The sequence below is a fragment of the Gasterosteus aculeatus genome, chromosome 11 (assembly GCF_964276395.1).
Source record: "Gasterosteus aculeatus chromosome 11, fGasAcu3.hap1.1, whole genome shotgun sequence".
NCBI classification, from domain to species: domain Eukaryota; kingdom Metazoa; phylum Chordata; class Actinopteri; order Perciformes; family Gasterosteidae; genus Gasterosteus; species Gasterosteus aculeatus.
In genome coordinates, this window is record NC_135699.1 from 9,680,900 (window position 1) to 9,706,112 (window position 25,213).

The following is a 25,213-nucleotide window of genomic DNA, read 5'->3' on the forward strand; positions in this document are numbered from 1 at the left end:
GAGTTTTCGTTCCATTGGGATTTATCCTTTACTGTCGCCCAAGTGGCAACAAGTGTTCGTCTCAAGTCTTGTCTGCCCTCTACACCTGTCTCTGAGTCAATGTTAGTTTCAGTCACACTGATCTTCTCCAGGCTCAGCTCCCGTTGTTGGACCAGTTGTTTGCTGCAGCTTGGTGTCCCGTCATGAAGGTTCACGTTAGCATTGCGTGGTTGTCCCTGCCTTCTTCACCCCTAATGCATTTTAACCTTATTTTCTCCCCCTCTGACTGCACTAGGGCGCTTCCTCTCTGCGAGGCAATCAAAGGGATGATTAAATAGCTGCTGACTTGCATTTTTCCCCGCCCTGTTTGAAAAAAAAAAACCCCATTTATGATTGAAGTATTGTGCTGCTTAGAAAATTGGACGCTGATCCCTCCATGATGAAAAGTCCTGCCTGTCTGAGGTGACAAAGAAGAGCCAATTACCCGTGTCAACTGCCACTCTCCTCCGAAGCGACTCGCTCACTCACACGCCCGCAACCAGAAACAAGTGCGCGCACACCAAAAGGGCTCAGCGCTTACACCACGTTCCCATTTTCACAGAGCAGAGAAGTACGACTCGGCGCGTTCAGACTCGGAGCTGAAACCGTTCGTCCCAAAACCCAGTCACCGTCGCACCGCACGCCTCTCAACTCGGCCACTTTTAATTACCAGGAGAGGGGGGATGGGGGGCGCGCGCAGCTCTTTTCAGTTCTGCCTCAGCAGAGATTTGTCAAGATTAATTGAATTTGCTGCTACTAATCGCTCTGGTAATGCCCCGTCGTTCACGTCTGGCTGGGAACGCCGGGCCCTCTGGCATCACCCAAGGCCGCCGCATGTTTTTCATCGATTGTCTCGACAAAAAAAAAAAAAAAGGGGGGGGTGAACAAAAGAGAGATGACGTGCTGAGGTTGCGTGTCGTAGCGGCTGAGATGGTGTGCAGCCACGTTGATGACTGTGCGTGATGTTAACGTCTGACAGGGTCCTCTGTGTGTTACCAGTCACCTGAAACGGAGAGGTGACAGCCAGAGCCGAGTTGACACACACACACACACACACTCTTTCGGCTGAGCTCAAACACGGGTCTTGAACGTGCGTGGGATTGCTTTGGCAAAATACAACATCCGCCAGCAAGTCAAATCATATCTCATCGAGCCAAAAAGCCCTGTGAGCCCCCCCCAACCCACCGTCACAAAGCATTGTTTTTGCCAGGCGGAACAGAGCAAAGACAAAACGGCTCAACGCAACTCTCATTTTGCACTGTCACAGCCGGCTGTAGACTCCCGGGTCACATTAAGACATCGCAGATTCACGCGCGCAGCTGCGGCGCGTATTTACCGCAGTAGAAACCCTCCACCGCAGTCCCAGCACAGATGTACACTGAGTCTAAGTAAATCCACCCTGCGAGAGAACTCCACCCGCCCCGCCACCAAAACCACCACCACCCCCCCTCCCCGCCGCTGCGGGAAACAGCACTACATCATTATCGACTCCTTAACGCTCTCCACTATCCGTGCTGGCCATGCCAGAGCCATTAGACTCAGTGTTGAGCCTCTGCTCACTTTATCAGCTGCGATTTCTCTTGCTGATATGCACAGTTGCAGGTAGCTAAAGAGCTGCTGGTAAGAGCGGCCTACCGAGGTGATACAGGAGAGATTCTATAGAGGTAAATCCATATTCTGCACTTTTACATTCATTTCTCTTCATGAAATTGATTCCTCCCCCACAAATGCATTCAGCGCTGCCTATTCATTATGAGACGTCCCTTTCTGGACACTAAGCCGCCGTAAATTATGGCTGAGGTGTCGGGAAGAGTTTGTCAGTAGAAGGAATAATGGCATTGTAAAAGGACAAGTTCTCAGCGGGAGAAAAATAAACTCTTTTATGTGTCGGGGGGAAAATGAAATTCTATTAAAATGTTTAGGGGCACGATCAAACGTGGTGCTCCGAGATGTTTGGTAAATGAGAAGTAAAGCTGATTTGCTCAGCGACGGTTCTTCACCATGATAATTTTAAAGCGAGAGACGGAGAAAGGGGAACGCAGAGGACGGAAGAAGCTTGAAAGGACACACTCTCTAAACACTGAAAGGGACAGACAAGGCTCAAGATGTTCTGCAATACAACAACGTGTGTGTGTGTGTGTGTGTGTGTGTGTGTGTGTGTGTGTGTGTGTGTGTGTGTGTGTTTCTAGCTGTACTCATTAGTGTGGGAGTAATTGATAGGGTTGTAGAGAGCGCTGAGCAGAGTGATTAAGGGGAGGGAGGCCAGTGGCTTATTTCTCAAAAGGGCCCTGAAAAAGAAATGCTGAATGAATCAGACAAACAACCATGGTGGCCTTAAACTAACCTCCTGCTCACTGAGAGGACAGTTTGATGAGTTTTCTCTGTGTGTCTGTGTGTGTGTGTGTGTGTTCTTGGCTATGTGCGTTAATCTTGTGTGTGTGTGTGTGTGTGTGTGTGTGTGTGTGTGTGTGTGTGTGTGTGTGTGTGTGTGTGTGTGTGTGTGTGTGCGCTTAGTGTCTATTTTTCAGGTCGACCAAGAGCCGAAGAAATGGAGTCTTCGTCAACAGTCTTCCATCGATATTCTTCTTCTCCTTTTCTGCAGCATTGAGGACAATTTCTTTCTCTCTTTCATGTTTGTCTCCCTTTCTCTCTATAAGTCACTGCTGTGCATCACACACGTTTCTCCTGTTCAGGGAAACGCACTTAGCTTAAGTGAACGCATGAAGTGGACACGCTCCGCTGTCGGCAGATGAGTTGGTGAAAAAGCACCATATGTTCGAGTTCTGCTTAATCCTGAATCCCCGACCCCGTCCACCCGCCCGCCCGCCCGCGGTTGTTTTAGTGAGGATGAAAGCAGGACGCTCTCTGATCGGTCTCGCCATTCCCTGATCTTAGAGCTAATGATTCCACTCGCTGTTGGTGACGAGGATTTAATGCTTCCCCCCCCCCCCCCCCCCCCTGCCCCCGGCTTCACCGGCCTCTCATCCCTAGCTTTGCCATGTTTGGTTTAGTTTAGTTTGATCTCGGCACAAGATGATAAATGATCAGTGGTGCTGCTTATACCGGTGCTGCCTCTGTCGCATCGCTGGCAAGATGTAAGACCACCCCCCCCCACACACAGATCAGGCTAACGCACCCCCCCTTTTTTGATTTTGCTCGCTTCAAGTCTCTTTAAATGTCTCTCTTGTTCTCTATCCCCCCCCCCCCCCCGCCCCCTTTATTCATGCTTTGCGGGTAACTCTGCGAGGTGTCGTGACAATTTCATAAGGCTCCCCGGGGGCATCAGTCATCCCTCTGCACACATACATGCCAATCACGGCCGCAGCAGGGTCTTCCGGGGGAGACAGGACGAGCAGACACGGGAGAAAGGCGCGTTATGTGGAGCTGGAGTCTCCAGCCGCTAGTGGACCCTTCCCATAAAGAGGCGACTCGGTGCCACGGATCCAACTTGGACGTGGAGGCCTCATACCTGCTGTCAGCAGAGGCGTATTGATTTGTGCGCGAGGAGCTCGCTTCTAGACAATGCTCTCATCTCTCTTTTGTCTCTACCCCTCTCCCCCCCGCTCCACTTCACACTCCCCCCCCCCCCAAGACCGCGTCGGTTAGTTTCTCTGTGGGCTTCTGAGGCGTTCCACGCTGTCAAGCGCCCCCCTTTCCCGCCACGTTGTTTGTTCTCTCTTTCTTTGATGAGCCAGCATCGGTCAGGCAGGCCCCCAGCTCCCCATTGATTAGGCTGCCGATGGGTTGTGTTCTCGCCGCCTTCTATGGCGAGCGTCTGTAAATTGTGCGCAGCTGTCTTTAGACCGAGGGGCGCGCTGTTGTAAACGCCAGACTGCCCGTTGAGAGGGGAGGGACTCAGACATCCCCATCTTCACCTTTCCATCTACCATCCCCTCATCTCTTTTTCTCAACTCCTCCCATTATTTTGCTCCCACAGCTGAAGAGGACGACCGGGCAGAGACGCTCGCCCACGGTTTCTCTCTCCAATAGGTTCCTGAAGCGGCACTTTTCGCTCGCAAGGGAAAGTGGGATGTGGCAATAAGAGGGCTGGAGGTGGGGTCGAGAGTGTGTGGTTGGGGGAGGATTGTGTTGTTGGGGGATTATTAATAAAGCTGAAATGGAAATGGTTTTAAACCCAGGTCAGGCCATTTCCCCTCCTCATTTTCCATTTGAGCCATCCTTTCTCTGAGTAGTCAACCATAACAGAGATAACTTGCTTTAAAAAGAAACAGAGTAAGAAAGAGAGAGAGAAAGGACAGCGTTTTATTTAATCTCAATTTTCTCTTTTTTCCTGCACCTGTTTTTCTTTCGTTCTCTTCACTTTCTCACTTTCTCCCTCTCTCTCTCTGTCTCTCTCTCCTTCACTGTCTTCCTCTTTTATCTTTCTCCTTCTTTCTCCTTTTTCCGATGCTTGAATAGAAGTGGATCAAAAAGGTAAAGACCACAATGAACATAACAACCACAGCTCGCCCCTTCCTCCCTTCTCCTCCTCCCTTGTCTTCCTTCCTCCCCCCCCATACCCCCCCCCCCCCTCCTAACCCAGCACCTTGTGTTGTGGTCATGTTTGATGTTGATATCCCTCCCTTTTCTTTCTTGATCTCTAATCGCCGCCTCTGCCCTCTTCTTTCTATCTCTCTTTAAACTATAACCAAAACTCTAAAATCCTTCTAGATTTCCTCCTTGGTTCTGATGACACCAGCCTGACCTGCACGCACGCACACACACACACACACACACACACACTTGCACGGACTCACAAAAGAGCACCATGAGGGGGATTGGGGGGGCGGTCCAGTGTTTATGAGAGATAAACGTACAGACCACGTGCATCCTCATCATCTCACTGATGGCAAATGTCTCCTTTCTTTTCCATGTCTTTCCAAAACTATCAGGACAGATTCAAAGTTTGTTGTTATCTCAAAGCAAAACATTGTGTTAAGACAACACAGTAACTGTCCAAAGTGTCTCTCAGTTTCATTTCACAGTATCCCATCTCCAGGTGCTTCGGTGTCATTCTGTCCTTCTTTCTTTTTCAATGAATCACACTTTCATCTAACTCTTTTACATCTTATTTATCTCAGTTTCTCACCCTCCTCTTCTCTTGTTCTCTCGCCACCCTCTGATTGGTTTATCTCTCAGATCACATCTGGCCATCACAAGCAGCTGCAGGCTCTTTTGAGCATCTCTTACACTCCTCTTCCTCCTCCTCCTCCTCCTCCTCTCTTCTCCCTCTGTTTCTGCAGTTTGTCTCCGCTCTCTTTATTGCACATGCACCGTGAACTTGTGTGAACCCCCCACACCCCCTTCTCCCCCCCCCCCTCCCTCCATACTCCATCCACATCAGTCAATCCCTCCTGGTTCCTTGTGTGTTCAATGAGGCTCCGGAGGGGAAGGAGAGGGGAGAGGCGATGGGGGAGGGGTAGGGAGTGCTCCAGCTTCCCATAATGCCCCGTGCGATGCAGCAGGGCCCTCCTAAAGAGTCCCAATCAGCATGGCACCTCAATCACCAGCTTCTTAAAGAGGACAGATAGAGCCGACCCATAGCCAAGGTCACAGTGGGAGAAGTGGCCATCAGGGCCAGAGCCCAAATGAGCCTTTAGTCCCTCTCTCAGGTCTTCAACTCTCCCTTCAACTCTCTCTGAACCCCCCCGTCCCCCCCACTCCTACTTACATCTGCCTCAGCCTCAGCCATTTCCCTGTCTGGCCCCATGGCTGGATCCATATGTTGAAGGAATTAACTCTCATAGAGGTTGCCATTGATTGGTTTATGGTCCCCTTTGTCAGTTGTCATGTCCATTTTCATTCACGTTGTCTCATTTTTCTCCCACCGCAAGAAGCCGTTTTAGCTCACTCTTCCTTTGTGGAATAGCAAGTAACAACCCCCCCCCCTTCCTCCTCCTGCCGCCACCTCACCCGACTAGTTATTCTTATTTACCACTCACCCTCACACTAACACTGAGATGAAACCCCCCCTCTCCTCCGTCTGCACTCCTGTCCTTCCCCTCCGTTGCTCCATCCCTCCACCGCTGCTGTATACATCTCCTCCCTACGTTTATGGCTGAATTAACATTCCAGACCCGTGTCTTGTCCGTGTGTGTCAAAATAATTCTCACTGATCGATTAGCTGCTTGACAGATTTTGGGATTTTGGACGACGAGCGCCGCGCGGCGATGACGTCGCATGTAGGAGATCCTGTTCAATGAATGTCAGACACTCCATCAAGCTGCCGACTGTTAGGCTATTTTAAGACAATGTTGGCGTCAGCCGCCTCCCTTCTCCCCATCACTCCCCCTGTCCCCTTTCTCACCCTTTTTTTGCTGACAGTCTAGCACAGTGCACTACCCACATCATTACAGTATTTCATTTATCACTGCTGGCAGGACCAAACTAGTGTCCGCTATATCTTCTCACCTCGAGTCTGTTTGCTTCTGAAGAAACAAGGGGCAACGCAAGGGGGAGGAAGGGGGGGAGGTTTAAAAGGACAGAGCCATCGCTCACACCACGGCTCTCTACCTGTGAAATCTTTTCGAAAAAGTGAGAGGGAACGAGTGAGAAGCCACCGGGTCGTGTGACAGGAAAACACAAAGAGAGATCACACGGAGGGGAGAGGGAGAGGGAGGGAGGGAGGGAGAGAGGGAGGGAGAGCAGTCCCAATGGAGACGATGAGTCAGGCAGCATCGCCTCATTAGGGATGACCCACCACGCACAAGCACAGTCACGTGACCGAGGCGGGTGCAGACACCCCGCGCGGCGGCACGGGGGAGATAGGGAAGAGTGCGGCGATTGACTGTACGGGCAGAAGTCAGTGCATTGTTCCAACAGAAGAACAAGGGGGCGAGCGAGGGGGAGGCAGCTGGTCATGAATATGAATCTGGACTCTGGCCCTTTATGGAGAGACGGCGCCTGATTCAGAGAAGGGGATGAGCAGGGCGGTGGCCGGCAGGGCTATAGGCTAACAGTCAGTAGTCCATATTTTTACACCCCTCCCCCCTCTCCCCCCCATGTCCTTTACTGTATCTGCAGCCATGTCAAAAAAAAAACTTTCCTGTCACTCAGAGTCACAGTCACTCCAGCGCAGATAAGACTTTGCTTTCAATGGGCGTTATCTCTAGCTGTTTCGGGCTTTTGGTCTCAGTGAAGGGTATTCTCCGGGGGGAATGTTTGGGTTGATAAAGGTGCCAGTTTGACACCTGCCTCTTCCACTGTCTCGACAGTGTGTGTGTGTGTGTGTGTGTGTGTGTGTGTGTGTGTGTATATGTGCATTGTCAGAGGGAGTACGTGTGTACGTCTTTGCACAGCTGTTTGTTCTGTATTGTGTTTTTACTCCCATGACTTGACCCCCCTTGTAGTCTAAAAGGAAGCGGAAACACAATGGGAGCTCCTTCCCTGTCCTTTGTTATTTCTCTCTCCTCCCTCTCACAATATGTCAATCCTCAAAAGATTAACTCACTCCTGATTCTCATTTCACAGGAAATAACTCTTACTCAATCCTCTCTCGCTCTTCTTGTTTTCACACGCAGAACAAGCTCACATCCCTTCACCCTTTTCTTTTATCTCTCTACCTCTAAGCTGCTAACAGGCATTCCCACACACACACACACACACACACACACACATGCAGACACGGCTTCACACACTAATGGGCTTATGAATGCATATCAACAAACGGTCGGGAGACCAACTGCACACTCATGCACACACACTAGCCCTTAAAGCCCATTAAGTGTCCGGCATTGACGCGGCGTGCTCTACTCTGCCCCCTGCTGCCCGCACGCTGCATCTGCCAGTAACAGGTGTGGGATTCAATTAGAGCAGCATGTTCTCAGCAGTCAGTCCTGCGAGCAGGCCGTGACTGTGAACTGGGCAGAGGCTCGGGCCAAAAGAGCTCTTAGATCCCTGTACCGAAAAAAAACAAAAAAAACAATAACAAAAAGCACAAACAACAACGACAACGGCACTTTAGAAACAGCTGCCAACCATTGGCAGGCGGTATTTAGATCATCAAAGTCTTACATTAACCATCACCATGGCGCTGTCATATGAAACATAAAAACACCATGGATTGCAAGAGACAAGCAAAGTGAAAACTCTAAATTTAGCCTGAAGCTGTCAGCGCTCACTTTTCATTTTGTTACCAGTCGATCAGAAATTACAACAAAACGGGAGATATTTACTGTCATTTTCTGAAAAGTACTGGCGCTTTAATCATTTGCAGCCTCATATTGACAAGTAACAGCTGACCTGTGCCTGGGAAGGGATTATGGAGATAAATGGTCCATTATTACAGCGGTATTTCCCTCTATGTATGGCAGTAATTGGCATGCTAGGGTATGATAGCTACAGCCTGGGTTTTAATCCCTGATAAGGTAAATTCCATTTGCCATCTGGCTAGTTTGTGAGGTTATGAAGTGTTATGAATATGCTGCCTAGTGACTTCAATTACCGCAATTGGTATGCACACCAACATTGGAATTAATCTATTAATCTAACTATCTCACATGATCCCAGATGGCTCGTACTCCAGCTAACTTGCTCTAGCCAGACGAGGATAATGCCTAATCTCAAGATTTACGCCTAATGCCTTTTTACCTAATACCTCATTCACACTGTGTTCATAATAGTCTTTTGTACTAGAATCACTACTCTTAGGGTTTGGCTGCTCCGGCTCCCTTCTGCTATAATCGCCCTTCACGCAAGGCCGGGAAGAGAGAAAACGAGGCACAGTTGAGGAGAGGCTGGTAGCCGAGGACGGCTGTGGAGCGCAGACCACAGTTAATGAACCCTCCCCCTCTCCCCTCTCCTCCCCCCTAGGCAGGGTTTGCAGGGTGTGAAGCGTGGCCGCTGTGTCTTTCGGTTTGGCCTGCGTATGTGCGTGCTTCGTGTGTCCTCGTCGGCCGCTTCTGGGCTCCTTTAACGGCGGGCCCACCCAGCGGCCGCTTCATTAGAATAGCCGAGGCGCGCTGAGCCAGCAGGGTCGGTGCGGGAGAGGAGAGTCAGAGAGAAAACACGGATTAGGAGCAGGAGGAGGCCAGAGGAGGTTGGTCTGTGCCGTGCCGCAGTGTTGTTGTGATGATGAGCCCGTTAGAGTGCGGACTGCAACCAATTTAGGACAGGACTGAACGGGTTAGGTGCAATTATATTTTTGCGCCCGGCTTGTTATAGTGACAACCAGTTGTTGCAGACTGTAGTTTGTTTGTCTCTTTACCACACAATATATGTCTCTTTGTCTAAAACTCCAGACATAATCTCATAAACTATTATTATTACATATTAAAACAATATAAGTATATTTATAGAATTGTATCAGACATGTTCTTCTATTGATAGATTATATTTAGCATAAAAGGTACATGGTTCAGCCAAGAGCACAGTATGAAAGGCTTGTTCTGCCCCTCAGTGTACTGCGCTCACGACTGATATTTCATTTATATTGATGGTAACTTTGAAGGATTTTTAACTAATGATGATGAAGTTAACATCAATACTTTATAAGATTTAAAATGAAGGATGGTCTGCATTCATTCCGGCAGGATGGGGAGGAAGGTTAGCTGAGAGCCCTGACTGTAAATCATGCCCCATGTATCCGTTGGAATGGCAGCATTGACATGAATAGTTACGCTTCTTTGGTTGGACATTGGAGGTTTTTTGCGACTGTAAACGGCTAACATGTTTGTGTGTGTGTGTGTGTGTGTGTGTGTGTGTCCTTTATTCTACCTTGAGGCAAAGTGTTCCCAGCTTTGTTTATGGGTCACCTACCTGCATGTTGTTTATTTTCTATTTCCAGCATTGTACTTTTGAGGCAGTGTCCTAGTTTTAATGGTTGTTTGTTTCCCTCTCCATAGCTTTCTTCTCTGATTATACCTCACCCTTTACAGCCTCTATTTAAAATGCTTTGGAGCACTGTGCTAACTTCCGTTTTTTTTGTCTGGCATGCTGTGTTCATATTGTTCGGCTTTTTGTGGAAGTGACTATTACTCCCACCAATATTTTATGTTCATATTTGTGTAGCAAACACTTCAGGCATCTGTGTTTTTGTCGACATCAGAGCATGACAAGCCTCTTCCCTGTGAAGAGTTTGAATTCAAAGTGTTTGTTTATGCCACAGCTCGATTAGATGCCTGTTTGGCTGCCGGCCTCAATCCCCGTTGGACCCCCTCAGACAGAACAGGCTGATTCCTAAGTGGCCCCAGCACCACAGATCACCAGCCACTAACAACAACAGCACGACAGGCAGCGGAAAGAGAACGCTGGCTTTCCAAAAGCCTGAAGCTGCTCCATCTCTCCATTGTGATTCTCCTCCTGCTCCAGACTCCATGCAATATTCACGACAGTTTGAGCCCACACCGATCCATCACTCTTAACAGTCACTGTGGGACAGCGTACGCATGTGTGTCAGCTTTTGCATGCATAGTCGTGTACTATCCTGCATTGGGATGGTTGTGTGTGGATGTGGTTGTGTATACTGTATATCATCCGTGTCCTATCGCCCCTGCAGTGTCCAATTAGTTCAGAGATGCGTTCAATCATGTGGCGACCAGCAGGTGTCTGGTTCTGTCGCAACCCCGAGCCAGAGAGCCACATAAATAAGTTGGCAGAGGAGATGTGGGGACTTCTCAGCTGTTCTCTCTCTCTCTCTCTCTCTCTCTCTGTTGCCACTATGACTGTGACGTCAGGGGCGAGGATGCCAGCAGCTTTCCTCATATATCACCTGGCATGCCCAGTGTTCCCAGGGCATTCTTCCTGTCGGAAAGGAACACAGTGCGTCCTGCAGCCAATTTACACCAGTCCCCAGTCGATGACCTCCGCCAGCCTAAAGTAGACATCCTCTGTGTGTGTGTGTGTGTGTGTGTGTGTTTCCTTGTTCGAGGGTCCCCGTGTATTTTTGGTGTGTGCATCTGTTTTGTGTTTGCAGTCGGGGCCGCTGTTTGTGTCCGAGTGTGTGTGAGTAGCTGTGTGAAGCCAAGCGTCGGCTGTGGAAGGAGGGAAGGGCCTGGCCAACCTCACATCTTTACCCTGGGATGCTTTTTTTCTTTTTTTTCTTCAAGGCACTACTTTTGACTGAGAGCCAAATTTGCGTCCTAAATAAAACAAGCTACACAATTACCGTTTTGCCACCGAGTAGCCGAGGCCTTTGAAAATAGAAAATGCACAATCAAATAAAAGTAGGCCATGCTAAATTAGATTAGAGACGACAACTAAGCCGCGGTGGCAGCCAGATATCGCTCATTCATCATATCCAGACGCTTTACGACCACAATGCTGATGTTCTGCAAAGATAGGCTCCTTTAGTTTACATCTGATATTGTACCTCTCTTCAGTCCACACTCTTCCCTCTCGCTCCCATTCTCCTCCCACTCTTTGTCTTCTTTTCAATTCCTCAACTTACTTAATCTACTCACATCTTTGTTCTGTTTCCTAAATGTCCTTCTCTTCTGTTCTATATTTCATGGTCTCTGGCTATTTCCCCTCTGGCTCCCTCTGCCATCTACATGACATCTTTCATTTACGCAATGCCTTCTTTTAATTTTCTACCTTTTCCCTCTTTCCCCTCCCTCCGCATCCTCTCCGCTGGAACACGCCTCCCCCTGCCCCAGTCTTTGTGTGTCCGGGCACGCTGCTGCGGCTTCAGGCGGCCAGCTCTTTGCAAGAGGCGGAGCACCAGGCAGGCGCGTGGTGTAAGGACCCGCTGCAGTCAGGGGACCGTCTCTACGTCATGCCCTGGACCCCCTACCGGACTGACATGCTGTACGAGTACGCCTCCTGGGAGGACTTCAAACAGAGCCGGGCCACCACCACCTACAAGTGAGGGGCGCCTCCCACTGTCCTGGATGATCAAATAGCATCCGTTGCTGTATTGATTTATTGGCGTTTGAAGTGGATATGGACGGTGATCCCGCCGTGGTGTCAGCTCGCTCGCTCGCCGCGTGGCCACCGTGTGGGACTGTGTCACGACAGTAGATTAATTGATTCGTCCTCCTCTGCTCCTGCTCCACTCAACAGGTTGCCCAACCGAGTTGACGGCACGGGGTTTGTGGTGTACGATGGCGCGGTCTTCTACAACAAGGAACGCACGCGAAACATCGTCAAGTATGACCTACGGACGCGCATCAAGAGCGGCGAGGCCATCATCACAAACGCCAACTACCACGACACCTCGCCGTACCGCTGGGGGGGGAAGTCGGACATCGACCTGGCCGTGGACGAGAACGGCCTCTGGGTGATCTACGCCACCGAGGCAAACAATGGACGACTGGTGGTCAGCCAGGTGGGAGAGCAGCACTGCAGAGACTGTGGATCATATCTAAATCTCATCTGACTGGTCATGCGTCACACACGGATGACTCACTATTCAGATTGCACAAGTGCACTGACAGATGTTGTATGTTTTGTAGGTGTAACACTAGTTTCTTTATGGCTACAAACAAATATCACAGTGTTGGTTCCTTCTGGGTTCTCCATCTTCCTCCCACTCTCCAAACACGTGCAGCTTAGATTCATTGATTAATTGTCCATAGGTCTGAATGTGAGTGTGAATGGTTGTCTGTTTATTTGTGCCCCCCTGGGGATAGGCAGTTAAAGATAATGGGGGGGTGGGGGGGACATGTTTAGGTAGTCTACTTTAAACTGATCCTATTAATTTGACCTGCATACTGGACAAAATAAAAACACGATCCATCCCTGTGAACTTTTATCGATATTTTAATATAAGCGATTTCTTGTTTCCTTTACCAACAAAACTGCAATCAGACAGCTTCCTCGCAGGAGTTTGAATTAATGTGTCCATCTGTCAGATGGACAGGTCCCATTTATTATCATTGTTTTTGACTTAGTCATGAAATTGTTTTTCTAACTAAACAAGTTAAGTTATCCATCTAAAATATCAAACCCTGCATGAATAACAAAGTGACAACTCCTTGATGTTGACTTCTTTCAACATCAAGGAGTGGTTTTGGTTCTCTGAAGTTTTTTGTTCTTTTTCATACCTGCTACGAGCAAAGAAATATCTCTTCTCCATATTAAAGAAGAAAATGTAATTACTTTCTGAATGTTTTTCCAAATTGCTTATTAATCTAAATATTATTGTACAGAAGCACCATTGGTGCTGCTGCCATTGTTGGGCTTATATAAACATGAGCAATAATGAACTGTTACATCAAATCATTTTCAAAGTTTAATACACATAAAACAGCATACGTTAAAATAAAGGCATATAAGACATGGTACATTAAGTCCGTTAGAGAAGAAGTAACCCCAATAAAAGAATCAACCAAACTGTCTCTTCCATCTTCCAAGCTTTATTGATCCCACAATAAGCCGCGTTGATCCTTTTCCTCTTTGCCCATAGGTGAACCCTTATACCCTTCGCTTTGAAGGCACCTGGGAGACGAGCTTTGACAAGAGGATGGCATCCAACGCCTTCATGGCGTGCGGCGTGCTTTACGCGGTTCGCTCCGTCTACCAGGACGATGACAGCGAAGCGGGCGGCGACCTAGTGATGTACGCCTACAATACGAACCGAGCCCGCGAGGAGCCCGTCAACATCGCTTTCCCCAACCCCTACCAGTACATCTCGTCCGTGGACTACAACCCTCGAGACAACCAGCTCTACGTCTGGAACAACTACAACGTGCTGCGCTACCCGCTGGAGTTTGGACCGCCGGATCCCACCGCGGGTAAGAAGTGACCCCCCGCTGAGAACACACAGAACCACAGTATATATATATATTTTTTGTGCATCCATCCCTCAACCACAGTTACGGAAAAGTAATTTCCTCTCGGGTGTGACCGCTGAAGCACTTCTCTGTGTCATGGTTAATGAAGTAATGAAGGCATTCTGAAACAACAGAGGGGGGAGGATAGAAAGCGGACACCTCGCTGCATTTTGGCAGTCCGTCAATATGAGAGGAGAAGTTTGGATGTACTGCAGTTCTAGATCTGAGCCACATAAAGGCCCGTATGAAGCTTATGGGCCAAGAGAGAGAAGAGCCAGAGACACAGGCAGCAACTTTCAGTGTGCCTCTGCATTTGATCAGCCAGGGTTTTGTAGTTGTGATTTGTTGCTTTTATCTTCGCATTAGGCTTGGTTGTTAGTGATGGTGACTTCTCTGATACATTTGATCAATTATTTACTTCTGCCTGACTTGAGAAGAAGCGTTCTGTACCCCTCTTCCCCTGCTTCTCTCATCTTTCTAGAAAGCAGGCTTTGAGAGGCTCAAGAAAGATTTTGTCACCCCAATTATTGTCAAGCTAACTTTTGAACTCCTCTGAAAGAAATTTTAAGTCAACACGCATGTGTCCTTCACTCCTTTGGTATTTTATGGCTTTGTCGTGGTCTCTTGCTGCTCACTAACAAACCTCTCATCCTCCTGTGACTCACGCCGGGTCTCCTTCGTGGCCTCTAACTAACTCGTCTCTTCTCTCTGCCCCTACCGGCGGTTACCTCAGGCCCTCTGACCACCACCCAAGTGACCACCACGCCTCCACCCAAGTCCTTCACCTCCAGCGCCAGCCCGTCCACCGCCCGCCCCCTGGCCCCCACCTCGCGGCCAATTGGCTCCATCAACAAGCACCCCGATCTTCGCCCCATCACGGCCACTGTCCCCGTCACCCGCCGGCCGCCTCGCCCTCCCCAAGCCCCGGAGGACCACGTCTGTGAGGCCAAGCTGGTCCGCGGTGTCCGGTGGCCCACCACGCAGCGGGGGGAGACGGTGGATCGCCCGTGTCCCAAAGGGTCTTTAGGTGAGGAAGGTCTACGTGCGCAATCGTCGTCATGTTAGCGTGATGTCCCCCCCCCCCCCCCCCCCCCTCTCTGAGCATGAGCCCAAGTGATCAGCGTGTTTGTGTGCTCCATGGTTGTTGTTTTTTTTCCACTCGTCTGTCCTTGCGTTGGTCCCACCAGCGGTAACAGTCCCCCGAGGACTCGCGGATGAAAGCCCGTCCTCCACATACGAGAGGCTCATCTCCCACTGAAGCAGAGCTGATTGGAAGTGGCAAATAATGAAATGAAATGCCGGACAACAAAGGCTTCACCTTCATAGCGGTTCCTACAGTCCTCTAAACATACAGCGATCAAAAATACATCTCCCTCCAGCTCAGTCTCCCCCAACAACGCCTCTTGCTGTTGTCTGTATGTTCTCTCTGTGAACGGCAGTAGACGTTAAATTAGCGGCTGGCATAATTGCCGCATCTTGGCAGAGGAGGTTGGTTGATGGAGGAGAGTATGAAGAGAAGCCGGGGACAGGAGGAAAAAAAAAAAAAACATTAGGAGGGAGAGAAGAAGGCGGTATGAAACGCCACATCTGCTCTTATCCCTTTGCAACTGTGAGGCGTCGCTGCTTTGTCTGTCATCTCTGCTCTTCCGTTACGTATCTCTCTCTCTCTCTGTGGTCTTTCATCTCCTCCTTTCCCAGCCTTGTCTTTGTGACTTGGCGTGGGTTATTTGTGTTAGCAGCAGCACGTAGACACATTCTCTGGTCTTATCCCCACGTGGTGTCCTTTCTCTGAACCCGCGGAACAAGAGAAATCACACTGGAAATGAGAGTTGGGGGGGAGGGCGCTTCACATTCGGTGTTTTCATTTCACAGTGAGGTATCATGTCTTTTGGAGTGTGTGTTTGCGTGTATCAGTGTGCACACATTACATGTGGTACGTCTGCATGTAATGTGTGCTCCGCCGTCTTCCTCCCTTTCTCTCCCTGCACTACACTCCATTATTGAACCATTTCCGCTTGTGACCCATTTTTACTCTACCTCCTTCTTACCTCTTATCTTCAAACACTTTGGCTATTGCATTTTTAAAATTCATTTCATTTCGTTTTTCATAGGTAGAGAAAATAATTTGATTTTTTTTTTTGCTCATTCCTCTCCTTCACACTGTCCTCTTTAATTGCATACACCTAATGCTTATTATCTCTCCATTACTTCCTCCTCCTCTCTCTGTCTAAATGTCTCCAGGCATTGCTTCGTTCCACTGCATGGTCGAGCAGGTCATGTGGAACCCGCGGGGTCCCGACCTGAGTAACTGCACCTCCCCGTGGGTCAACCAGGTGGCCCAGAAGGTGAGACCTGGAGCCGTGCACCTCAGCAGAGGGTCCGTCACCCGTCCTTTGCCCCACCGCCCCCCCGACCACCCTCCCCGTGCACCTCCACTCGGGCATTAGCATATCTCCAAGGCTGGCCTGATTAAAACAGACTCATTTCAACTGGCCCTTCATTACAAGGCATTCGCTCTCGATACTTAATTAACTCTCTTTTGTTCCCGGAAAACACTCTAATCACAGTTGGTTAATTTTTTTTTTTTAAATCAGGCTCATCGCCTCGCAGCTTTCAAAGTACTCTGGCATTTACTCTGCAGCGGCTAAACATCCCGATTTTACCTGAGCTCACCGACATTCACCCACTTCACGCCGTATAAATGTGTTGTTAAAGTTAAAAGGTGTTTAACTTAGGCGGATGTTTAAACCATGCCTATCCTCGATCAGCTCTCAAGTTTTTCAGGAGTTTGTCCATGTGCCTGGAAGGGAAGGAAGCATCACAGTGAAAAGTAACATTGCACATTCGCCTTTGGTAAAAATCATTTGCAACTGCAAAGGCGTTGCTACGGCTGCGATTTGCAAGTCAAACAGCACAAGAGAGCATACAGAGTTCACCATCCGTTCTACAAGGCCCGTATTTCTTCACAACGATGCAAGAGGGGCTGATCATAGACATGAGACTACCATAAAAACACGCTGTTTCTTTTCATTTCAGTACGCGTGTAAATATTTAACAGTTAGTTTTCCCACCGCTTTAAATAAGACCCACTGATACTGACCCTGCATCACTTGCAGATAAAGAGCGGCGAGAACGCGGCCAACATAGCAGGAGAGCTGGTGAACCACACGCGGGGTCGGATCCAGGCCGGAGATGTCAGCTCGTCGGTGCGACTGATTGAGCAGCTGCTGGACATACTGGATGCCCAGCTTCAGGCCCTGAGGCCCGCCAACAAGGAGTCCGCCGCGCGAAACTACAACAAGGTAGAGCACCGTGTAAACACACGCATAAGCACTCAGGCACCCGTATTTAATTCAAGCATTAGAAAAGGGTGCCAAGGTTAATGCGAATTAACTCCCCCCCGGGTGCACATGAGAGGACGAGTGACTTCTTAATTTACGCATTTCTTTTATTATTATTCTTTTTTTTGTTTAGCTGTTTTAATCCATGCTTTGTTTCCCACCTCCCAGCTGCAGAAGCGAGAGCGGACCTGTCGGGCCTACATCCAGGTAGCTTTTCTCTTTCCTCTTTCCCTGCTTTACATGCCGGTGGAGTAGGACTGCTGTGCGACTTAGAATAACCGGGGGAAGATAAATCCTCGGGTAGACTGGCTTTGAGGATGAGATTCCTATGGCTCAGTGCTCTCTATTGCCTTTGGAATCATCACTTACAGAATGTCTTGCTTATTCCCCCAAAGAGCAGTGAGAGTAGCTTTTGCTGTGACTAGCAGAGAAAGCTAATTGGGCTTTTTTTCCCAATTGATTATGGTGTGCCTGTATCTGTGGTCATAATTTAAGCTTTGTTGGACTATTATTGTGCCTATATGGATCTGTACTTTTTTCTCATTGCACTGCACAAAGAGGTACAATGTCTGTGGCTCTGGGAAAATCCAATTCGACCATAGTACTGTATGAAAGGCCACAGGTTGCGTTACTACACCATCCTTTTCTTTGGTTTGGGAGAAAGATGTAACGTAATGTCATGAAGTATGCGTGTGCCTCTCTGCGATCTGTCGTGTGTCTTGACCGGTCCGCGGCGCCCTGCAATATGACACCACGTCCTCTCAGCTCTGTTAGGATGAATTTAAGAGCTGCTGTGTAGTGTAACTGACCGGTGTTTTTTTCTGTCTGTCGCTGCGAGTCAGCTCCGTACCGTTCGGTAGATGAACCAAAAAAAAAAAAAAAAAACCGTCTTCGTCTTTTCTATCCGACAGAGCGCATTCTGATGCCCGTTTCATTTCGCTAACAGCGATGCTCTTTATTCTGTGCAGCAGTCAATCCTTCATTTTGAGAGGGCTGAGCAAGAGTATTACATGATTCATCAAGCAGGCTACTCCAATAAATTGGATGGCTGATACAACCATCAAAATTGCCATTAAATGAATTGTAAGTGTGAAATAGAAAAGTAATATGTCTGACATAGCACGGTAATAAATGTAGTGTGGAGGAATGGTGAGTGTCTCGGAAATTATAGAAGAATTGTGGTGACTTTTAACGCGTAAAAAAGGAGTTATTGCAGAGGGCGTGTGATAAACAAATCAAGAACCCAATTATGAAAACTAGATGGCTGATTAATATCTAACAGCACTTCCTAAAAACTGAAAACAGGTTGTCTCTAGAGTGTCAAATAATTAGCTACTGACGCGTTTTTTCATTCTCTTTTTGCGCAGATACCAAAACAAAAACAATGAATATTCTTTGTCCCCTCATGTGCAGTAGAATATGTTACTTACAATTAAAAAATCCCAGGGGACTGAGAAATAGCTCAGGAAGTCGGGATGAGCTATTACTCAAATTACGCAAGGACCACAACGAAAAAAAACATCAGCGTTAAATGTATTTAAATATTCACTCCCTACCTGAAACTACGTATAACCGATTCATTCGTCATTGGACTCTCGGCACGCAACTCTGAGCTTCATGTACCTCTTTTTTTGTTTAAAAGCGTTCTCTGTAATAACAAAGAATGCCGTGTCTCCCGCGTGTGCCAGGCGGTGGTGCAGACGGTGGACAACTTGCTGCGTCCCGAGGCCCTGGAGTCGTGGCAGGACATGAACAGCACAGAGCAGGCGCACACTGCCACCATGCTACTGGACGTGCTGGAAAAGGGAGCTTTCCTGCTCGCCAACAACATGTACGGCAATCGGTTTTCTGACAGAGCGCCCAGCATTGGTAAGAAAACAGCATTGATGGTGTGTTGATTATAAGGAATTTATCAATGAACTCCAGTTTGTTGAAATAAACCTCCAAGTTGTAAATCTAAATTTCTCGCCCGTGTGTTTTATTTTATTTTGCATGCTGTGTTTCCAACCACCAGATCTGGAGGTGCATGTCCTAAACACAGAGATGGACCTGCAGGACTTGTCCTTCCCACAGAATTACGGCAGCGACAGCAGCATCCAGCTCTCAGCTTCCACTATCAAACAGTACAGTCGCAACGGTCAGCAGACACCCCCCCACACATCCCCCCCCCCCACCGCCGGGGAAATCGCACTTTCCTGTGCGGCGCTCTTTTATGTTTCCATTTCATGCCGCCTTTAAACAATCTGCATGCAGTTGACTAAATTATTGGTTCATAATAGTAGGCTAATCAGATTAGCAAAAAGTGCTGAGACAATTCCTTTTCCTTGATGCTTTCTTAACAGCAGTCTTAATAGAATAGCTGGGAAGGCGTGTAGATTACAATCGGCCCCCAGTCTGACAGAGCAATCTCAGCACTCCCTCTCCTCTCATCCCCCCCGCTGCGTCTCTTCGCCATCTCATCCCCCTCTCTCATCTCCCTCTCTCATCTCCCCTGTTTTCTAACCCCCCTCCCGCCTCCCCTTCTCTCTTCCCGCGGCCCCTCGTCCCGTACCCCTTTCTGTTCTCCGTCCCCGCTCGGCTCTGCAGTGGGAACGAGATTAGAATGATTGAAACAAACGCACATGAAATATTCATATGGAATAATAAGTGATCTGTGAATGCTTGAGGGATGAATGTTCCATTGCCCTCCACATTAAATCTCGCTCTCTTCCACCAGTCAAAATGAAACGGTCCTTACCATCATTCTAACCTTCACTAACTCTCTCTCTCCGTCTCCCTCTCGCTCATCCTGTCACTCCCCACCCTCTATCTCTGTCACTCTCACTGCCATTACCATATTATGCCCCCATTTCTGTATTTGGTCTCCTTCCCCCCTCCTCTCCTCCTCCCTTTATCGGCCTGTCTGCATCTCCCTTTCTAATAACGTCCGCCTTTACCTTCGCTTGCTATTCCCTTCACTCGCCTTCTCTCTCATCTTTCCTGTGTTTCTCCCTCCTGGTCTTGTGCAGGACAAGTCAAGGTGGTGTTCATTCTATATAAAAACCTGGGATCCTTCCTGTCTACCGAGAACGCCACCGTGAAGATGGAGGTGGACGGGCCGAGCCACGACAAGAAGCGCATGGCGGTCAACTCGCACGTCATCGCCGCCTCCATCAACAAGGAGTCCAGCAGGGTGTTCCTCATCGAGCCGGTGGTCTTCACCCTCAAACACCTGCAGGTGGCTCAATGCGCTTCGATCAAATGCACCTAATTGTCATTTTCATCGACTTCAATTCAAAAATATGTAATGTAATGGTTTTGTTTTTTTTTCTTTTACAGCCGGAAAACTATAACACTCCCAACTGTTCCTTCTGGAACTACTCGGAGCGCTCCATGACGGGCCAGTGGTCGTCGCAGGGCTGCAAGCTGTTGCACACCAACAGCACACACACCACCTGCTCCTGCAGCCACCTCACCAACTTCGCCGTTCTCATGGCTCACAGCGAGCCCGATGTGAGTACACCGGGGCGTGGCGGACACGCAGGTTTTCGAAATCCGGGAGCCGGGGGTAATTTATGCGGACGCCCCATCCGCGCTCGCAGGATCTCAGTCACACACGCTCACACACATGCACATTAATGTACCCTCTCAAGGCTGACAAGCTCTTTGTTTTGAATTTCCTATTTTTCAACTCCCGACATTCAAGGAGGCACATGCTTAAAAATGCATGTCCCGCTACTTCGAGCTGACATTCACATGAATTTGAATGTTATGTCTTTTTTTTTTTAGTCCAGGACATTGTGTCTCTACACTTTAGCTCCTTGCATATATTTACAAATATTAAATAAAACAATTTTGCTCTTTTTCTCCCTGTTCTGTCAATCTTTCCCCCTCTTTGTTTCTTCCTTCCACTATCCTCCCAACCTCAGTACCAGGAGCGAATGCATGAACTGATCCTGTTTGTGATCACCTGGGTGGGGATTGTCATCTCCCTAGTGTGTCTAGCCATCTGCATCTCCACCTTCTGCTTCCTGCGGGGACTGCAGACGGACCGCAACACCATCCACAAGAACCTCTGCATCAACCTCTTCATCGCCGAGCTGCTCTTCCTCATCGGCATCGACAAGACGGAATACCACGTGAGTTCCCGCCCGACTGACTGACGCCCGTTAAAAGATTTTAGTTTGTTTTAAGAATCGCTCTACTGCACATTCCCTCCTTTAAAACTCAGTCAGGTCATGATTTTTTATTTTTCAAAACTATGTCCTTGAGCTCAACATTTTCCATTCTTAGATTCCAACGTTTCAATCCTCCTCTTCTTCCTCTCCCTCCAACTCTCTCTCCCCTTGTGCCTCTCCTTCAGATTGCTTGTCCCATCTTTGCTGGCCTTCTGCATTTCTTCTTCTTGGCTGCCTTCTCCTGGATGTGTCTGGAGGGTGTGCAGCTCTATCTCATGCTGGTGGAGGTCTTTGAGAGCGAGTACTCCCGCAAAAAGTACTACTATCTGTGTGGTTACTGCTTCCCCGCGCTGGTGGTGGGCATCTCGGCGGCCATAGACTACAGAAGCTATGGGACCAAGAAAGCGTACGTGTGAAGACAGGTCTTTTGCACCTGCAGATTGAGAAGTAGGATTATGTTATTCCCCCAGCTGGAAATGTAATATGCAGTGCTGTGTGAGCGGCTCTTGCACCTCCCTGCGGACTGGCTTTTCTGAGCACACTTCGGCAAAGCCTGATGATTAGCCTTCATAAAATAATCCGCTGAGACAGGGAAACAGTGTGTGCACGCCTGCCTGTGTGTGTCGGTGGGCTTAGTTGTGTGTAACGCTCTCTCCTCCTTTGTGCCACTCCAGATGCTGGCTGCGAGTGGATAACTACTTCATCTGGAGCTTCATTGGACCCGTTTCTTTTGTTATTATGGTATTAGCTTTACTGTCAGTATTATTTCCCTCTCAAAGTCAAACCAAAAGTATTTGACAACGCTTGCTTTATGAGGCTCTTAATGTTTTAAAGCGGACTGTAAAAGTTTCCGACACATTTATGTGATTCCTCCCGTCTTCCACCCTCAGCTCAACCTCATCTTCCTCATGATCACTTTACACAAGATGATACGCAACTCTTCAGCGCTCAAACCTGACTCCAGTCGCCTGGATAACATCAGGTCCGTCCTAATTGTTCAATCACTTCTAGTAAATCAACCCCAGCTTTCAGATTGATTCAGCATTCAGTGACTCTGTTTTACTCCGTCAGGTCGTGGGCTCTGGGGGCCGTCGCTCTGCTCTTCCTGCTGGGGATGACGTGGGCTTTTGGTCTGCTGTTCATCAACGAGAACACGGTAATCATGGCCTACCTCTTCACCACCTTCAACGCCTTCCAGGGCATGTTCATCTTCATCTTCCACTGCGCGCTGCAGAAGAAGGTAACAACAACAACAACAAAAAAAACGAGACAGAGCGTTTGCAAAGTAAACAAAGCGTTTGCGTTTACAGGTGACTTTTAAAAACTGAGACTTCTTTACAGGTCCATAAGGAGTACAGCAAGTGTCTGCGTCACTCCTACTGCTGCAGCCGCACCTCCACCACCAGCTCCCACGGCTCCCTGAAGAACTCGGGCCTACGCGCCAACAACCGCTACTACAGCGGCAGCCAAGCTCGCCACGCAGCCGCCCACCGACAGGTGCGGGAAAGACCATTAACGCACTGAGCAGCACGCACAGGATGCAGGTGTATCTTTGATGCTTGAGACAGTAGCCAGAGTACTGCCGGCGTTTGAAAAGTGTCATTTTTTTTTCAACAAATGGCAACGTGATTTCCTCCGACTGTCAAACACTGTCAAAAAAGAGTGTTAAGAACAAAGATTAGATTAACAGCTTTGGAAAGAATGGACATTTTCCTTCCCCTGCTGCTTTATTTTCCCCTCATTTTAAAAAGGTCTGTTATGTAAGATTCTGGAGTACAACATGAGTGCACCTGATCAATACAAACAACTCAGCGATTACGCAAGTTTACTTACTCACCTAAATTACTTTGCAGCACACGGCCAGATTGTGTTCATTGGCCAACGGCAAAAAAAAAAACCCAGTACTTTCACAGAACATTTTGTTCTCAGTGGAGAAGTAAGTTAGATCGTAATATATTTGTGTTCTGTTTCAACTTTTATGTTTTCACCCATTACTGGTAAGTGACTCATATCTTTATTAATGAGCCTGTACACATACATACTGTGCACTCTGCTCTATGACACATGCTGTACACACACTGACAGTTAATCCTCACAATCAACAAACAACCTTCCACGCTTTGTTCCAAAGATCAGCGACTGCAATCATGTCTTACACATTTCTAGATTATTAGCCCCCCCCTCTCACGATAACATGACACGGCATCTTTATCCCACGTATCGCTCTCTTTGTCGGCCGTGTTCGCTTATTGTTCTTGGCGGATTACAGCGGGTGCCACAGTTTTTGATTGCAGCTGCCCCGCCGAGTTACAAAGCCCCCCCCATTGCGCTTCTATATTTAACGTGTCGTGTGTTTGCTGCCACTCACCGAGCTCTGCTCCTTCTTCCAGAGTCGGATCCGCAGGATGTGGAACGACACGGTTCGAAAGCAGACGGAATCGTCTTTCATGGCGGGAGATATCAATAGCACCCCAACACTCAACCGCGGTGAGGCCTCCTTCTATCACTGCGCCGCTCCGCCCGCGTCGGGCTGCACACGCCTAAACGCACACCAGCCTCATGGGAAGACTCATTGAAGAGGGAGAAATAGGGCACACAGCCAAGGCAAAGCACTGTTATTCGGTGTGAAATATGCACATGATGAAATAATAATAGTTGCCATTCTTGGTGTATTAAGGTGAGCTGATCAACTTACAGCCAGAAAGGCAGCCAGGAAATATCCGTTAGCAGCATTAAGGGCTTGAATCAGGAATCAGGAACATGTATTGCCAAAGTATGGTGGACGAAATTGACATGGCGGGTGGTGCATAGCATTGGACAATAAGACAAATAATATGATTTGGCCAAATCATATCACATCCATCGCAGGGTATTGTTCATTTTTTTAACTCTCCATGATAACCAGAAATGTTTTATAGCAAGTTGTGATGGAATATTTCGTTACTAAATTTTCTAAATTTGTAGATTTTTTTTGTGATTTCCAGTTTTTGGCGATATTTCTCGCTCGCTGGGACCTCGTATGACAGTTTATTACCTCAAGTCTTTGAGATATTGATTCTGGCACAGCAACACAGCAAGAGGACACGTCCTATCCCTAACTTCACCTCCCTGTTGGTGGGGATTTATGATTTCCTCCGGTCTCTCTGTTGTTTTGTACCCGGCTAACGTTGACTATAACAGAATTCCACATCTTGTGATTCATCGCTGTAGAAAAATATTGTTATAGCTGCTTAGTTAACCCGGGATTGCCGGCAATAGTTTGAACTCTGTCCTCTCAGCCGTTTCACATTGCCATGGGATCAATTGCATCCATTTGCTATTTGCCTGAATGCGGTGACGCATGGCCTCCCCGCTGCACTAGACACAGCGCCTGAGAAGCACGAGCAATTATTTAAGAAGTGAAAAATGTGTACGGAGTCACCGCCTGTCTCAGCCTCGGCGACTGGTGATACAGAGGCGCCCGAGGTTTGCTCGGGTTCCTGGTCGGGAGAAGGCGGGAGGGTGTTGATGATGGCAACAGAGGCTTTCGCTAAATCAGCCGTCACTCTCTATGCTAATTTCATCCATTTTGTTTTTAATGAACTGATTAGCGTGCGAATGAACAGGGGATAATTATTCTAATTGAAGGCAGCGGCAGGAGCAAGGCAGGGGGTGAGGAAGAGTGAGCTATGAGTGGGCTGCACGGGGGGGGGGGGGGGGTGTATGTATCTATAGATGCATGCGTGTGCGCGCGGGTCAGTTTCCGGTGCTTTTTTCGTCACAACAGAGCAATCAGCACACGATGCGGATCCTTCCATGTTGTGCTGTCAAACACGAGCTTTATTTTTTCGTGCTTCTGAAAAAAAGTTGACAGAAAGTGAAAGACGAACGAGGGCGCTGGAGGAAGGAGCGCTTGAGGGAGGGAGGGAGGGAGGGAGACGTTATCATGGAGGAGTAATTAAAGAGGCCAAATTTGGAGAAGAGACGCTAAAACTGGCATCCTGGA

At 48.4% G+C, this 25,213-nt stretch overlaps 1 protein-coding gene across 2 annotated transcripts in view; it reads left to right on the forward strand.

Moving 5' to 3' along the window:
* adgrl1a (adhesion G protein-coupled receptor L1a) overlaps positions 1 to 25,213 on the forward strand; it is an 80,275-nt gene that overhangs the window by 48,840 nt on the left and 6,222 nt on the right. The window contains exons 1-19 of one of the 2 annotated variants that reach the window (XM_040189839.2): positions 4,316 to 4,452; positions 11,613 to 11,820; positions 12,019 to 12,283; positions 13,364 to 13,691; positions 14,464 to 14,757; positions 15,972 to 16,075; positions 16,847 to 17,032; positions 17,240 to 17,278; positions 18,760 to 18,940; positions 19,086 to 19,208; positions 20,080 to 20,288; positions 20,390 to 20,563; positions 20,980 to 21,189; positions 21,414 to 21,634; positions 21,903 to 21,969; positions 22,119 to 22,210; positions 22,300 to 22,468; positions 22,570 to 22,725; positions 23,619 to 23,715. In XM_040189839.2, the coding sequence (XP_040045773.2) occupies positions 11,732 to 11,820; positions 12,019 to 12,283; positions 13,364 to 13,691; positions 14,464 to 14,757; positions 15,972 to 16,075; positions 16,847 to 17,032; positions 17,240 to 17,278; positions 18,760 to 18,940; positions 19,086 to 19,208; positions 20,080 to 20,288; positions 20,390 to 20,563; positions 20,980 to 21,189; positions 21,414 to 21,634; positions 21,903 to 21,969; positions 22,119 to 22,210; positions 22,300 to 22,468; positions 22,570 to 22,725; positions 23,619 to 23,715 (3,004 nt within the window). In that variant the 5' untranslated portion in view covers positions 4,316 to 4,452; positions 11,613 to 11,731. Of the gene's footprint in view, positions 1 to 4,315; positions 4,453 to 11,612; positions 11,821 to 12,018; positions 12,284 to 13,363; positions 13,692 to 14,463; positions 14,758 to 15,971; positions 16,076 to 16,846; positions 17,033 to 17,239; positions 17,279 to 18,759; positions 18,941 to 19,085; positions 19,209 to 20,079; positions 20,289 to 20,389; positions 20,564 to 20,979; positions 21,190 to 21,413; positions 21,635 to 21,902; positions 21,970 to 22,118; positions 22,211 to 22,299; positions 22,469 to 22,569; positions 22,726 to 23,618; positions 23,716 to 25,213 lie in introns of those variants that run through there. The other variant, XM_040189841.2, reaches the window with a different exon arrangement.